The sequence below is a fragment of the Falco biarmicus genome, chromosome 10, assembly GCF_023638135.1.
Source record: "Falco biarmicus isolate bFalBia1 chromosome 10, bFalBia1.pri, whole genome shotgun sequence".
Taxonomy (NCBI): domain Eukaryota; kingdom Metazoa; phylum Chordata; class Aves; order Falconiformes; family Falconidae; genus Falco; species Falco biarmicus.
The window spans coordinates 14,134,064-14,151,284 of NC_079297.1; the positions used below are offsets into that span (position 1 = coordinate 14,134,064).

Sequence of the window (17,221 nt, forward strand, 5' to 3'; positions counted from 1 at the left end):
AGGCTGAAATACATTATAACTTCCCCTAACAACACAGCCAAACTGGTTTCAGCTAAAGGCTCTCAATTTGTTATTTTTTGGGTTCTTTTTGGTTGGTTGGGGTTTTTTGCCTTTTTTCTTTTTTTTTTTTAAGAAAATATTCACCTGAAAGCACTACAAAGATACTTTTTTTTCCCAGAGCTAAAGAAAGGAAATAAAATTTGTGTAACTAACTTTTCTCTTCAGGGTCCAGATGGAGTTGAATTCTTTTTGGCTCTGAAATCAACAGCTCTCAGTGTCCTGACATAACAACTGAAACTAACAGCAGGTGCTTTTATTAGATGGTAACATGTTTATAAAACGCAGTTATTGCTTCAAAAAGTCAGTTAAAAAAAGACAGCAACTCAAATTACTGAAGTTAAGAGTTGGGAAATACAGCCAACTGCTGTAAAAGAAACCATTCACAGCTTCACTTCTATTTAGAAAGTTTCTTTTCCCATCCCAGTGAGCCACATCTGTGCTGCTGCCTCCTGAAGGCTACAGGACAACTTCCAATTATTTCTTCAGCTTCTCTACCACACAAGGAGAAGGGAAAGTACAAGTGACAGCCACCGCATGCGCAGGTATTTCCTTTGAGGAACGGTAACATTCAAAGCTGCTTAAATGTCCTCTGCAGAGCCCTGCAAAACCCTTCCGCAGTCATCAAGCCAACATCTAGGTTAGTCAATCAAAACACTCTGTGAATTAGCCTTAATGCACGAGTCCACATAAAGGGCGATTATAACACAGGAAGACAACTGAAAGTAGGGAAAAAATGAAAATGACATCAAACTTGCTAAATATGTATTGTTTATTAAGGCTTGTATTCTCCTAGAGGAAAAAGTTAATCTGTCCATTACCCCTTACAGGCAGTAACAGTCCAGAGACAGAGTTATACGTTCTAAATACAAGTCTAAATGATACAGATTAAACTTTATTTAAATTGGAGGTCCTTTTGGAGTAAATAGTATTCAGAAGATACTTGCTTTCTAATATAGTAAAAGATCCTCTACAATAAACACGTGCAGATTCAGTGTGCTAGAGCAGCGGACATGAGCACCATTTCCATGCTTAATTGGAACTCCAGTTGGTGACAGGTTCTCCGACGGTCCCCTCACTCCACAAAAACATGACAGCAAATTCAGTTTCTTAAAACAGGTTTTTTTACTCATCCAACAGAAAAAAATTAGACATACACACTGTCAATTTTAAACATCTGAGGCATAATCCATCATATTATCCGTACTATTAGTTCCTACGTTAAAGCTCAGCATTATTGGTATAAAAACTTTAAATGGCATTAGGATTTGGGGGGTGGGAAGGAGTAATGAAGGGAAGGATTAAAAATGATCTGCAATTAACTAATAACACCTGAAAGCTGAAACAGGTTTAAACACATTGTCCAAAACCCCTGCAATGTTGATAGCATCACATTATTATTTAATTAAGCTACAAAAACCGTAAAGCAGAATTATGGCTGAGAGAAAGTGTCTCACTCACTCTCGGCAGGATATGTTATAACAAATGCACACTGAAGCACTGGTTAACAGAATGTGAAAGGGAAATATTTTCCAGAGAAACAATTTCACTGACAATTTGATTTTTCTACTAGACAGAAAAAACCAACATGGTGCATTAGCAATTTTAAAAGTGTAATTGTACAGATAAATAAAGAGGCATAGCAGCTGCACAAAGTGATCAGAAATTTAGGGTTTTTTTCATTTCAAAATTCTGAAGTGCAGTATATTGAAAATTTTTTAAATGACAAAAATCAATGCATGGTTTCTTACTTTCGCCATGAAGGAAGAGGGTTTGGGAGGAGGATAAAGGAAGATTTGTCATGTATTCTCCATAATATCTGTATCTGGCTAGGAACATAATTTATGCCAAAATGAAGTCTTTGGGAAGCACTGACACTTTAGTATGCTCGTGTATAGGTCCACATTAGGTTAATATAACTGTTTACCAACTTAAAAAAAATAAAAAGACACACCTTTATTAATGATTTCTACAGAATTTTACATAGAAAAAAGGTACAAATTAATGCAGATCTGCTTGGGCAAAAATAAACTACAATGTACTTAAAGATGCGACAACTTAATTTCCCCTGCACGAGAAGATATATTGGAGCTGAAAGCTTTAGTTTGTCCTGATGCCAGGATACAGCACCAGTATACTTAAATTTTGTTTCTCATAGTCGAATTTAATATCAGTTCTAGTATATATATATCAAACTGTATATGTTTATTCTTATTGTTTGTTTCGATTCTGACGTTCCTGCAAAGAGAAAAAAGTTAAAAGTTAAGAAAGATTTTAGCCAAATGAACAAGCAAATGAACAGCACTCATGTGATCCCAAACAACACACTTTGTTAGAACATTGCTGCTACATTTCATAACTACACCATATATAGCTGACAAGCCCAGGGATCTGACAACTTAATATTAAGTGCAGAAAAGCTGAATACCTGCACAGCCACTTCAAACTGACAGCAGATAAAGGTCACAGCAGGGAAGTAAGAAAGGATTGGAGTATCAACATCCCTAAGCAGAAACAAGGACCTGCAATATTCTCCTTTCTGGGTTATTTTAGCTACTGCAGCAGTAGCACAACCAATACAAGAGGAGCAGAAAGGAGAAGGTAGATCACTGAACTTCACAGAACTAGTATAATTTTGAGGCACTCAAATGACTTTGTAGTTCAGTCACATTCAGTAAAAGCAAGGATTTGAGCTCTCTAGAAATTCTGTTCCTAATTCTTCCTATCTGTTCATCTACTCTGGGAGGCACTGTGAAATACCTGACAAGTCAGGGGTGAGGTGGGGGGTGGGTGGATAATAATAATAAAAAAATAATCAGGTGGAAGAAAATTTATGTACTTTTGTGCAATCTGATAAAAACCAGCACAGCTAGGCTGAACAATCCAAGAATTTCTAAAAGCATTCTAGAACAGAAGCCAGCAGGCTCTTTGAAGTCTCCCTCAAAAGTTTCTGCTAACCACAAATACTGAAGACAGGTAAAGGTAAGCTAAGGGATACCTGCAGGCAGGCATCCCTCAACTGCTCTAAGTCTTCATCTAACCAGCTTGTGCTCTCCAAGCAGCAAATAGTCACGCCTCTGCTCCGATTTGGAGCACAGCCTCTGCTCAGGACTTACACAGACGAGTTGAGCAATGCAGCAACAAAAAAGGGGGGACTTCAATAACTGTTTCAGGAGCCTCTTAAGCTGCAGAACATGCAGAAGAGAGCAAGCCAAGTTCAAAAAAATATGCTGCTGTATCTTTAGGCCAGTGTGTTTTTCCAGCTAAGACACTGTGCAGACTGAAAAGAAAGGGCTCAGCTGACTGCTTTCCCTTTCACCCCAATGGTGTTTAAAACAGACTGTAGAGCACAAAACCAAACCCCATTTCAAGCAAGAAAATTGTGCAACAGCCTAAGCATGAACAACAGTCAACTCCTAAACTAATGCCTTCACAGTTTACTTGTTTTGTGGAATCTTTCTGTATAAAATTCATCTTGGAATTGTTTCTGCTGCGATGTAAAGCTTATTTGCAAATATACCAAACACTATAAATGTAACAGACTGTATTTGGTACTTCAACTGGTCACAGCATAAAATCAGGAGTTTTTAAAAAATGGAATTTATTGATTTTAGCTTCCAGGCAGAATAATAGTAGTACTTCAATTTTCATAAAAAATAAGCCAACAAAATCTAGTATAAATTCTTACTCTATGATTTAAGACACAAGTAAAAGACAGCAAAATTTTTTTACCAAACAAAGAGAACAGACCACGTGAAGTGGTACAATTTGTTTTAGAAATCTAAACGCCTTCTATCTTTTAACTGCTGACTTGTGATGAACTGTCAATAATAGTCATTTCTTAGTGGCAGAGTATCAGAACACATCAGGTGTTGTATGTTCTTAATGAAAAGACCTTATGGCTGCCTGACATTTCCAACAAAAGGTGGTTAGGAAGAGTATCAAACTGAATTGTATTAAGCCCATTTTAAGGCTTCCAAAAAAGTAATCGTTCCATCCTACTTCCATTTCTATGATGGTAAATCCCCTTTACCTTGCTCCGCTGCTCCACCATGTTCACCAGCCCATTCTTTCCCATTGCCATCTTATATAACTTAAGTTTTCTGTGTAGTATTCCACAGACCCTCATAATTCCACCTTCTTTTAAACATCAAAATTTTCCATTCTCATGGACTAGTTGCTCATAAACAGAAGACTGGCTAGCACCTGAGATTTTTACCTGATACACAGAAAGTATGCTCACGGCATTCAGAGACTCAGCTCAGGCTTTAGAATTCAGTAAAAAGTGCTATTTATTGAGCAAGTTATTAAGCAATTCCTCCTACACTGCTTTCTCTCTCAGGCACTAATCTGAGTTTTCCTTCTAAAAAGTATCTGAAACCATATAAACTGACAAGGAAGAAACTGATGCAACAATTCTTCATGCTCTTGAGCAGGGCTGTTTTATAGAAGCTCTTTCAAAATCTTCTCCTTGATACTATTTAGCACCACTGCAAGCAAGAAGCACTTTTGTAAGCAACTAACAAAGCTCTGGTCATTTTGGGTTTTGAAGATCCAACCAGGAGTCTTCACTGTTTCTCTTCTCCAGGGGAATTCTCTGGTATCTCACAGGGGAGTTCCTGTTGCATACTTCTCCTTCACAACATTAATATGCATAGTCTTCAGACACAGGAAAAATGGGTTTTTGCAAAGCTTCCAATTTCGAGACACTCACCGCTGTCTTAACTTTTGTTCCTTTCACCTCAGTCTAAAGCAGCTGTCAACTTTCTGTCTACACTAGATTTGTTAAGGTCTGCAGGATGAAAGCATTCATCTTCTGACACAAAAATATAAATTTTTTTTTGTATCAGAAAACAAATCAGTATTAATCTTAAAATACTATTTTTTTTAACTACAGTTTTGGAGGAAAGACAATATTCCATCCTCAAAAGCTGTGCAGCAATGAGTGTGTTCACAGAAAGCATACTGAAAGGAAATGCACAATGCTAGACGAAAATGAGTACTTCTAAGGGCCAACATGCATTAAGCTAACTACCACTTTACAATAATTTATCACCCAAAAGGAGAAACAGTAAGCTCAGTGACTCAAGAGCTTTCTAAGACCATGCAGCTCTTTCAACACAACACCAAGGCCAAGTGCCTTGACACAGTTCAGAGGTGATGGTACAGCAATCCAGCCCAGTAACTGACCATCTAGTTAAATACAGATCTACCCAGACGAGCTGCTGACAGTAGATCAACCCACCTGTCCTACTACATGAGATGCAAATAAAAATACCAAAAACTTCAACAAGTTTATTTTCTTTACAAGCTTTTTAACTGCAGAGGACAATTTTTTTAAGACTATGTAAGCATGTTTCTAGGGAATGTTAATAATTAATGCCACATTATAATGTATTTTCTTTTTAAAGAAGCTCTCTCACACATGTTGCGACTTTTTTTGTATTTTAAGAGCATGAGCTTTGATCACAGACATTACTCTCTTTGTCAACAGCTGTAGCAGCCCTGGAAACTAACTGAAAAATGCTAGGTGGAAGAGATTTCAAGCCACTCCCTTTTTTTTTTTGCTATTTCATTTCAGATACAAATATACTTCTATTACTCCTCTCCCAGGTTCTGGGTCAGAGTGGGCTTAAATAGTTTATTACTATGGCAAATCAAAAGCTGGACTTGCATCCCAACATGAACAAATCTTCCCTCAATTCTAGATGATGATGCAGTCCTTAAGCAATGCTAGTAACACTGATGAATCTCTGGCACTTCCAACGAATTTCATGCAGCATTATACCTGCCAAATCCTCTTTTGATGATTTGGCTTTAACACAGTGGTTCCTAGATCAGTTGAACTCAGAGAGCACACACTGGAGCTTACTCCACATGCGCTAGTGAAGGAAAACACTGGTTAGCAACAAACTGTAATCATCTAAAGAAGTGAAATGCAAGTGGCTTGCATTGTACAGATTACATGAAGTTATTCTTCCCTACTAAATATTTGTGTATAAATGGAATTAAAGTGTTCAAGCCCTCCACGTTCTCTAGATTTTTAGGAGTTCTGGCCGTTTGTAATCACAACAGTGGTGAAACGGAAGCACAAAATTTCCACAAGTGATTTTACAGCTAAACACAGTATAATGAATAAAAAACATAGCAACTGGAAAGCCAATTAAGATGGCACATACACAAACAACCATCTGAAAATGTCAATTAGGTCGTAAGAGCAGTAAGGTTCTTCAAAAACTGTTGTCATAAGAAGGTTAACTTTGCATAACAGGAAGGTTTCAACTTCAATAGCACAAACTTCTCAACAATTAGAAGTTTATGTGGGTGCATATCCTGTAAAAAACGCTCTTTTAGTAATCAATTGACTTCTAAAATTCATTTAGTCAATGAAGGGGAAAATACTAGCTTTCCAGACAATAGCTTTATAGAATGCAACCCGACAAGCTCTGTCTTTTCTTTCCCTCACCGTTCACCTGCTTTACCTCTCTAGCACTATTAACTTCCTCAGCATACTTCAATTGTATATTGTCCTATTCTCTAAGCTATTTGAAGGAATCTAAGAAATGTTAAATCAGACTCCATAGCTCATTTTCTGAATGTGTCATATAAGCTAGAGCCTCAGTTTTAAATGAGGTAGAAAAAAATGCATTATATTGAAAAACTGATCCTGCTATAAAGCAGTGGCCTGGGTAAAACTACCGTATCAGCACTTCAACTGAAAGTGGGAAATAGTTGTGTATATTAAAACAACCCAAAGCAGGATCAGCCCAGTAGCTGAACATCACGCCCCTGAGCTACTGCAAAGCAAAGGAAATTTGGTGTTAACAGCCATTGGGACCCTCCCCAGGCCAGTAAACAACCGTTCCAACACCAGATCTCCTATGGCTTTCCCAGTACTCTCACTCCTTAAACATGCACATCATCCTCCCCTCCAGACTTGGAAGCAAATCACAGGGAGACTGTGTTAAAAAAACGCAAACAATTACCCCCCCTACACTGTAAACACTGGTCAAAGGAACCCAGACCTTTTGACTTATTCAAGATTCTCTCCTACATAAGGAAACACCTCTCCAAGATAGAGGTTGCATTAAAAACTGAATGGCTAATTATCTCCTGAATCACAGAATAGAATCATAGAATCATTTAGGTTGGAAAAGACATTTAAGGTTATCAAGTCCAACTGTTAACACAGGAAAGTCCACCACTAAACCATGCCTTTAAGTACCACATCTACAAGTTTTTTGAACACTTCCAGGGATGGTGACTCCACCACCTCCCTGGGCAGCTTGTTCCAGTCCTTGACCACCCTTTTGGTGAAGAAGTTTTTCCTAATATCTAACCTAAACCTCACCTGGCACAACTTGAGGCTGTTTCCTCTTGTCCTGAAGGAATGAGGTGTGTAAGTAAAGGCTTTTAGGTTTTAGCTTGTGGAATCCCACAGGGAGTACACAGGAAAAAAACAATTCTTAAGCTCTCCTTCCCTGCTGTATTGAGGTATGCCATGCACTTCGTATCTTATGGCTAGGAAAAGCTGAGCTAAAAAGTTAAGACACTGAACTCCTTTTCTCTCAAAATTTAAGGGTACATTCTACAAAGACAGTTTAAAGCAATTTTATCTGTGCTTTTAAACAGCAATAAAACCTTTAAAATGGCAACTTCAATTTAAGCTCCAGGAACATGCATTAAGTCTGTGCTTCAAAAACATTTTGAAGCAAGCGTGAGCTGTGCTAAACTAGCCTGTCAAAAAAATGCTTCTTAAACGCTATACAAAAAGGGTCTATGAAATACTATCAACATCAAGCAACTTTAAGTGTTAACTAGCTAGTAACTACACATCCCAACACCTAATATTTTGTCAGCCCATTACTTGTAGACTGACTAATTAGAAAAAGACATTCTTGAAACTGAGGTCATGGGATGGATAAGGACAGAGGTCTCTTGCGGTAGACTTAGAGCCATGAAAGTTTTCCCAGTTACTGCCCATATTTCTCTTACTACATTGTCACTCCAAACTTCTTTTCAAGAATTAGTAGACAGATTAGACCTGGGAACTGAAAACCTTTATTTACCCAAATAATAATACATGTGACTTCAGCAGCAGAAACGCAATCTTTCTAGCACTATTCCAGCAATTTTATGCAACTCTCTTTTCCACAGACATCAACTGAACAAACAAGGTCAGGCCTCTTGCTCTTAAAGGTGATGTACAAATTTCAAATACCAATACAGGTATGAACTTTAGTAGTCTTAGTTCCAGTCAAACAGTGTTAAAACACCTCATATTTAAGGCAAAAAACTTAATCACTGGCAGAAAAAAAATCTGCACCTATTTTGTAGTTTATTAACCATTTTAAGATAAAAAAATAAATCAAACTCCAAAGAACTGGACATAATGTCCTTTACCTGCATTACTGCTTAGCCTTCTGTTTTGAAACCCATTAGCTATGAAATTGTCACAGACAAATAAGCATCAGTTTGTTTTTTGTGTTGTTAAACACACATAAAACCATCAAGTTGAGATGTATTAAAAACATTTCGAATTCCTACTTACATTTTTTCCACCATAGCAGCCTTCACATTTCATTTTCCCCATATCTGTGTATAAAATAAATTTTTTAATAAGTTTACCTTCCGCACCACCTCCTCCTCTTCTTGGCGCTTTTCATAATGAGAAAAGTCATCAAAGATGGAGGTCGTGTGCTTGTAAGTAGCAATAATTTTAAGCACTTGTTTTGCTTTTTCTAAGGGCACCTCCTGTGTATCACGGGAGTTTGTAACTGGTTTGTTGTCATTGTTCTCCAGCCTGATGTGTCGGAGCTGGTTGTTGGGCACATCCTTCACAAAGATCCACTTGACATCAAATTTCCCCTTCCACTTGTCCTGAGACCAGACACCTGCACTGGTGCCATAGTCCACAGGTGATTTCATCTCTGCTACTCCACAGAAGTGTCCACTGCCATTGACACTGAACAGCAAGTAGACCGGACCCTTGCTATTCATGGACCGAAAAGCACTGTCCAAGCGTTTGTTGCCATGTTCCGTACTACACCAAATAGAATACTTAATGGAACGATGAATGTCATCCTCAGAATAGCTCTTTATTATGAACACACGTCCATTTTTAAGGTTCCATTCAAAATCTTTAGGGTTATAACTGTGAGCAGCTTTCAGTTTTTCAAGAACAGGATGGGACTCGCCACTTGGAACAGGGTTAGGCTGGGTACTGCCAGCTGAGCTGTTGTCGTTACCAGTTCCTCCGCTTTGGCCAAAAGCTGCATTTCTGTTGCGAGGAGCTACCCAGCGATTTTGGGGTGGCTGTTGAGGGGTCTGATACTGTGGCTGAGTCAATGGAGGAGGCTGAGTTGGAACAGGCTGAACAATTGGTTGCTGCGGCTGTGGAACAGACTGAGGAGAAGGTATCTGTTGGGGGGCAGGAACTTTTGCCACAGGACCCTTATTGTCCCAAGTACCTATGTCCATATTATGCTTTATAGGTGGAGGCGGCAACGCTCCTCCAATTACAGGTCCAGTTTTTGTTTTCATTTTAGGCTGTGGTTTTGCAGGCTTGCTAGCAATAGCAGCCCAAGAGGTTGGTTTAGATACTGGCAAATTTACATTAGATCCACCGTTACCAGAGAGGGCACCTGTCATCCCAGCACTGTTGACAACAGAACCTACTGTTTTCACCGCAGAAGTTGTAACGTCTCCACCAATCTTAAGTCCAACCATTCCCTGTTCAATACTGTTCATTCCAGGAGCTTTATTTAATGTATCATTATGAAATCCTGTTTGTCCATCCACAATGGTCCCACCCAGTGAACTAGGTGGGTAGCTGTAACTGCTCCCATATGCTGAACTTTGAGTCTGCTGTCCTTGGGATCCACTTGTTCCCCAAGCTGAGAAGGCAGGATTTTCAGGGAAAAAGTTAAACCGGTGTTGATAGATATTATTTCCCAGACCCCCAGGCTGTCCAAAAACAGCATCGTGCATAAAGTGGTGATCTCCATTACTGAGCTGTCCATAGGTAGTGAGATATGGGATAGGAGGATCTCCTCCTGTAGACCATGGTGCTTCACTGAGAGAATAGGGGAACCCAATCGATGGTGGATAATAACTGGACAGATAAGGATCAGTCATTGATGGATAGCTACTGTTCTGTTAAAGAAAAAAAAAAGGTAACCAGATATAAAAACCCCCTTTATTTATAAATAGCCACAACACTGTTCATCACCAAATAGAAAAGAACAATAGAGACAAGGTAATTTAATTCCTAATTACAGATCTTAGTATACACTCCAGGAAAGAATAAGGGCTAAAATGCAGTATTCTGGGCATTTATAAGCACCAGGACTAGTGGCTCAGAATGAGGTTAGTACTTGAGATTTTGAAACCATGTAAGCTTAGTCACATTACTAAGGGTACTTAGTGGCTTCTTCTAGAAGTATTTCATCTATAATACCCCAAAATATTTCAAGGAACTTTGTATAACAACGTATTTTGTGTCTCTCAGAACTAAAGACATTTTGCATTTCTACATCACTACATGGGAGAAGTTTAGATTGTATTACTTTAACATGACAATACAAGTAACAGAAAATATGATTACAGTCCTCATTATGGGATTGTTTTGAGGGGTCAACAGTCCCCTCAAACAAATAAAACATACCTGAAGTGATAAAACATGCAATGGCTACTCCTGACATAAACAGGATCACAGTGAGATCACACGCTAAGAAGCATGCCAAGTTTGCTGTAGCTAAGCCTAACAATTACAAACTGAAATTAAAGTGATTGGTATACTAGAGACAAATATATGCAAATATGACACGTGATAACATGCCATCCAAACTCTTTGAGAAAGACCCTATTCAGCCTTTCCCAAAAGTCTCTTCCTCCCCCAGTAGGTAAGTTACAAATGTGCAAGACTGTCCTTCCAAACAGGCCATCTCTTCTGCTCTATGAAATAAGAGCCTGACTGCTACAAACCAGCAGATCCCCCTCTGAAATTCTAGCTTTTCCTCCCTTTCAACTGCTTCTTAGAGCAAGCTGAGAAGCCTCTCCTTCCACTGCAAATCTTCTGCTGTACTTGCTTTTGAAGCATTCTGTGTTTCTCATATTCAACAATGCTAAAGAACAAACACAGAATATTCTAAGATAGATTTTACTCCTCTTTAAATAATCTTGAAGCATGTATACTGGAGACCTTCCAAACTGACACTCTTAACTGTAATTACCAGTGAGGGAGCGGGAAGGTCAACCTTTCCTGTTAAGAAGTCAAGCAGTAGCTAGCTTTCCTTACTCATGGAGAAAGATCATTTTAAGAAGAGGAATTAAGATTTCTTTCAAACAGCAACATTTCTAAGTTGACAAAATGTATGCAAAATCGGCAAAACTGCAACAGAACTTCAGTCATTTTTCAAAAATATCAGGTTCTTTCTCAGCTCGTTCAAAAAATGAAGTAAAAAAACCTCCTTGCTGAAAATAAGCATAATACCCAACCGATAACAGACTTTTACTGCTCATTTTTCAATGCCTCCTTCCAGGATACCCCAAAGTCACAGCAATTCAATACCCTTACTTTCCATATGCAGAATGATACCACAAAAAGCATCCAAGACTCACATACAGTACTGCAAACACTTCTGAGACTTAAACAGCCTGAATCCAATGTTACTGATTCAAAAGAAATAATCTCTGCCACTGTTCATGCCGCCTTTATTTACATGCAAATTCTGTCATTAACAAGAGGTACACAATCCACCTTCCTATGAGAAGATCTAAATACATTTGATTTTCTAAGGCTCCCAAAGCTTAAATAATCAATATTTAGCATATGAAAACGTTTTTCTAGAAGACTTTACTTTGAGATTGCTATGTGTTATATCTTAGCGTTAATACAAGAAAAATGTAAAACCAAATGCAGGCGAAAGGGAGGAAACATCGATAGTTCTTTGGAGATACTTTCGTTAATAAATTCTACATCTGTAGAATATATGAAGACCAAAAAGAATAAGCAGGTTTTTTTGTCCTAAAATATTTCTGCTGAAGGATTCTAGACAATTCCTGAGACTGTCACCTCCTGTCACATAGCCTGTAAAGCTTCCACAAGGATTCTAACAAGATTAAAGGAAAGTTTTAGCAGACATCCTTGCAAAACATTCAATCTATTTTGACTGGCTTTATGCCAGTGTGTAAAAGAGACTCTGACAGAAGTCCTTCACTGCAACAGCAGAACATCTATTTCAACAAACTTATCCCTGACCTTTCTGCACTCTTCTACATATTTTTTTAATTAAAAAGAAACAAACAAACAAACCAAACCATTGTGTTAATTCGGAAGGGAATCCTCCTTTCTCCCAGAGTACACTACTTGATAGTAATTCCCTGTTCCTTATGAATAATCTTTTGGTTCTGGATGACATTACATGGGAGATGCCTTTCTTGCTTTGAGTATGACTTTGCATATAAATACTCTACTTCACTCATTTCCCTTTGCACTTGAAAGTACTTTTAGTGTGCTTTATAACAAAAAGCTATCACATCTCAAATTCAATCTGTATGACCTACTGCTATGCGGATACTAGAACATTTACGGAAAGAAAAGGCAGTACCACTACTTAGAAGCAGTTAACAACAGGAAAAGAGAAGACAATTATATTTTAGCTCATTATAACATGTTCAATACTAATCTGTATTTTTAAAAGATGAAATTAACACAATATTGCCAACCTACATTTGATTTTTTATGTCAAATATACTGTTGTGTCCGCTGGGGTTTTAATTTCTTAAGTTTTGGGGTTTTTTTAATATTCAGTTGGTTTCAATTTTTTTTGTAAGTCACTTACATTTTACAGCAATTTTAAAGGGCTGAATAAATCTGACTGAATAACTAGATAATAAGGCTTTGTTCAGAAACATGGTTGTCTTCAGTACAAAAATCTCACCATCCTAATTAACGTTACCGTCACTTTCCACTTAATGTGAGACGACCTACACAATTGTTTCTTGTAGCATACCAATTTCTTACTGCAACATAAATAAATCTGTCAATGGAGCTACACTTTCATGTCAGAAAACTTTATTAGAATTATGGAAATTCTAATCATCATAGCAATTTTCCCATCTAAACCTAATAATAGGGCTTGTTGAAGAATTAAAATATAATAGATTCTACATTTTTTCTATATGAAGTCATTAAAAATTATATACAAATATGATGAAATGGAATTTCAAAACCTCAATTTCTTTCAAAACTAATTTTGCATTAAAAATTAAAATTCCACTTCCTTTTTTTCTCCACAAATTCCCTGCTTTTATACCTGCTACAGTACATTAATTCCAGAGAAGAGGGAATGCTCCCCATTAAATCATTTTAGCTTCATATAAGCTTAGAGAACATGTCCATGCTGCAGAGAACAACGAAGCTTAGCTTGGGAGCTGGAACCCACACAGTACAGAGCTCAGAAGACAATCCGTGTTGTCCTATACACACACTTGCCCCAACATCCACAGTGGTCTTTCTAGATTGCTTGCAGGATGGAAACAAGCTCAAGTCTATCTATACTGTCCTAAATTTTGCACCCTTCCTCAATGCTGCTATGATCCAAAACAAATCTGTAACACAGTTCCATCTATCTGACTGCCCTAACAAATAGGGCTAATACATTTGAAGGTAACGATACACAGTACATGAATTAACGCTGTTTGCTCTAGTGTTTATGTTCAAGATGAAAACAGTCTCCACAAGTGAAACAGAACAGCTTGTTATATGCTTTTTTTTTTTTAGCATGTAGAATGATTTTCTTTTGAAATCAAATTTGATGATGTCACCAGCATTAACATTGGCATCTATCAGCTTCCAGATGAGTTATAAATTTCCCTTTTGAAACATAACACTTTGCCTTTCTGCCAACAAATAATACTGTACCTCTGGTAGGTGTCTCTCTGAAACAGTATTTCATATTTGTGAAAGAAAACTTTTTGCATCTCCAGTTTCTATAGATTTTGTTCACTTCTAAGATTTGAATGTTAAGTCAAAAATTACTTCCCTGATATAATTTTCCCTTATAACGGTATTTAAGTCATGTGTGTTGATTTAATGTATGTTATAATGACCCAGGTTATACTGAGTTTACATTACAGAATCTTACTCTAAAAATAACACAACTTTAATTTGTAAAATATTTCAGAGGACACAAAAGAGCAACAGTATTTGCTGGAGTGTAAAAAGCAAGTGGGACAACTCTACAAGCTGCCTAGAAAGCATCAAAAGCAAATTTAAACTACACTAATTTCTAGGATTATACAAATTATACGAATCTAGAGAGCCCAAAAGCAGAACCTTCAGACTCCCACACACAACTCATCTGTCAAAGAACTGTAAGATCAAACAGTCTGTCACAGTACAACCGTATCAATAACCTGCAATTTGAGGAGCAATCAGCGGACACTAGTTGGAGCATTAAGTTCATTTTCACTTGTGGCCATCTGGATATGCAGAGTAATATTAGCTTTGTGAGCACAAATGCTAGTTGTATTACCAAGTAACACAATATGCTAGTCATTTCTTTTTCCATCTCTATTTAAGGAATTTGCTCCCTCAACACAATCCTATGAATTGAGTGCCAACAGCATGCCTAAGGAAAAAAAAACGAAGTTAAAAATACACTAACCTGATTTGACTGCCCAGAAAGGTAAGGTTCAAAATCGTTGTCATGAACTGTATCCTTCTGATGTAACGAACCATTTTGTACTAGAAGAAAAATGTTACAACACATCATAACACTGCTTAGCAGCATTTATGTAGACTTCCACCCTATGTTATTTCATGAAAAGGCGTATTTCTTCTTCACAGCATGAAGATTCCTAAAAAGACCAAGGGATGACATTTTTCCCTCAAATGGTTTCTCTTTATATTATTGCTTATAAAACTAAATCTGAGTAAATTTAAAAGTTTAAAATATTCTGCAGTTGAGAGTAAATAGACAACTCCTGAATTAACTCTGAACAAAAAAATAATTATTGATAAGAATTTTGTGAAAAATATTGGGAAACAACCTTTATTGTTCTGTCCATAATTAGAACTCTTAGAAACTCACAGTTCTCCCAGCATGTGTCATTCACTGCTTAAGTTAAGTTGGCTAAAATAAGATGAGGTGAGGTTACATTTAATTATGAAATAGTGACCACTAAGTGCCTTAATAACCTGACATTTTCAGGAAAACTTAAGTCTCGGTTTTCTCATGTGTAAAACAGAAATCTCTGCCATAATCAAAGGCCTACTTAAGCATAAATTTATGCATGAAAAGCATTCAAAACCCATTACTGGAAGATAAGCACACTAAAACCTGTTATTAGGTCACTTCAAATACTATTCTTAGTTTAAATTTAAGAAAAAGAGATCAAACACATTATGTGATAGCTGCTTTATTTACTTATTTCATAGAACAGCTAAACTAAAGGTAACACTACACCAAAAAGGATGTTTAGCAGCCAAGTTTGGGAATTTACCAAAGTATTTCTGCAAAGATTGTCAGGGAGAGTACAAGTAAGAGAGTATTTACAAACACAGGAAATAGTGTCAAACTTTCTGTAACTAGAAGTAGCTGGATTTTTAAGGCAGGTTAAGATATATTAAAAATCATTTATAGAGTTGAATATTGTTAAGTTTCAAAGCCTAAACAATTAACACACTAGTGATCACAGTAACAACAAAGGTATTTTCTTAGATTACTTGTTATTAAATTTAATTTCAAACAAAGCACAGGAGCTATCATCAAAAGCTTATTACCTCATCAGAAGCTAACTATTTTAAAAATATCCCTAAATTTTGTAGGCTTATACATAACATCTGGTACATACACCAGTCAACAGCAGAACAGTAACAGAACTGTATTCATACAATAGGAACAGTGCAAAATTACGGAAAAATGCATATTGAACTGGCATATCCTTGTGACTTTACGAACAGATCTGCTTTAAGGAAATCAAGAGCTTTATTATATTTAGTACTAATGCATAGCCCTTCCCACTGTAAACTCAATAGCATAAAGTGGGATGCAAGCAAGCTCGTATGAGTAACAGTTTATGCTATTTTTGAAACGAAGCACAGCTTCCAGATGTTATCACCACGGACTAGGAGCAATACCCTTCTGCTCACCTACAGGTACCTGCGCAATTCATCTGTTACAGTAACAATTTAAACAATCAGATCTCAGCGTGATCCTCACCTTTATTATCCTGTCCTTTCGGTCTCTGGGAAGCCATAGCAGATGATTGGGTAAAGAAAGGGGGGGGGGAAGAGGAGAAATAAAAGTTATTTTTAGAAACACTCTTATAGTGTCACTGCAAAACACACAAGCTTTTGAGGACGGGTAAGAGGCTCGCAAAAATGGCTAACAAGATATCCAGGTTTGTTTAGACTGGGGTTGCGGAGTACGCTTCATGGCTCATTCAGCACCGGCCTGCCTTAGAAATGGCCACGGCTCTCGAAAGGCTGTGGGAATGTGCTGTGCCCGTGGGGGAATTTAACGAGAGAGATTAAGGTGCAAAGAAGCCGGGAAGAGGAAGAAAAGCCTCTCCCGTGCCAGAGGCAGGCACCGGCCTGCGAGGGACCCCCCCGCCCGTCGCGGGGAGGCGGCAGGCCCCGCGCTTTGCTTCGCCACTTACCTGAGGGTCAACGCTTGTGGCAGACATAATTCATGTACAGGGCCGCCGTGGTTCAGCAGAGCGGGCCGGAGGAGAAGGCAGGGCCGCGCGGCGCGGCAAGGCCTGGCGGAGGGGCGGCGGCGCCTCTCCCCTCAGGCGGCGGCCAGGGAGGGGAAGGGGCCGGGGCCCAGGGGGAGGGAAAGCGGCCGCTGGCGCGCGCGCCGCCGCTCGGCGGCTCCTCAGGGTGGCCCAGGAAACGGTAGGCCGGCCCCGGTCCCGCGCCTCGCCTCACCCTGCCGGTCCCGCGCCTCGCCTCACCCTGCCGGCCCCGTCTCTTCACATGCCCCCGGGCCGCGCCGCCCGGGCCTGCCCGCCGCCGTCGGGCCGCAGCGAGGGATGCAGCCTGAGCCTCCAACTCCAATGGCGGCGGGCGCCGGGCTGCGGTGACGTCAGCATCGAGAGCGCGCGGGGCACGCCGGGAAAGCGCGGCCGGGCGCAGGCGGGAGGGGGAGGCAGC

At 38.7% G+C, this 17,221-nt stretch overlaps 1 protein-coding gene across 3 annotated transcripts; it reads right to left on the bottom strand.

Moving 5' to 3' along the window:
- Positions 1 to 811: 811 nt before the first annotated feature.
- On the bottom strand, positions 812 to 17,163 carry YTHDF1 (YTH N6-methyladenosine RNA binding protein F1). 3 transcript variants are annotated; one of them, XM_056353941.1, is made up of 5 exons: positions 16,726 to 17,163; positions 16,287 to 16,311; positions 14,730 to 14,809; positions 8,609 to 10,212; positions 812 to 2,295 (listed from the first exon to the last, which is right to left on the bottom strand). In XM_056353941.1, exons 1-4 carry the CDS (start codon positions 16,750 to 16,752, stop codon positions 8,638 to 8,640), a joined length of 1,707 nt encoding a protein of 568 aa, XP_056209916.1. In that variant the 5' UTR covers positions 16,753 to 17,163; the 3' UTR covers positions 812 to 2,295; positions 8,609 to 8,637. The 3 variants fall into 3 exon arrangements, with proteins under 3 accessions (XP_056209916.1, XP_056209917.1, XP_056209918.1); XM_056353942.1 differs by having other exon boundaries at positions 8,686 to 10,212; positions 16,726 to 17,162; XM_056353943.1 differs by lacking the exon at positions 16,287 to 16,311 and having other exon boundaries at positions 8,686 to 10,212; positions 16,726 to 17,162.
- Positions 17,164 to 17,221: the final 58 nt, after the last annotated feature.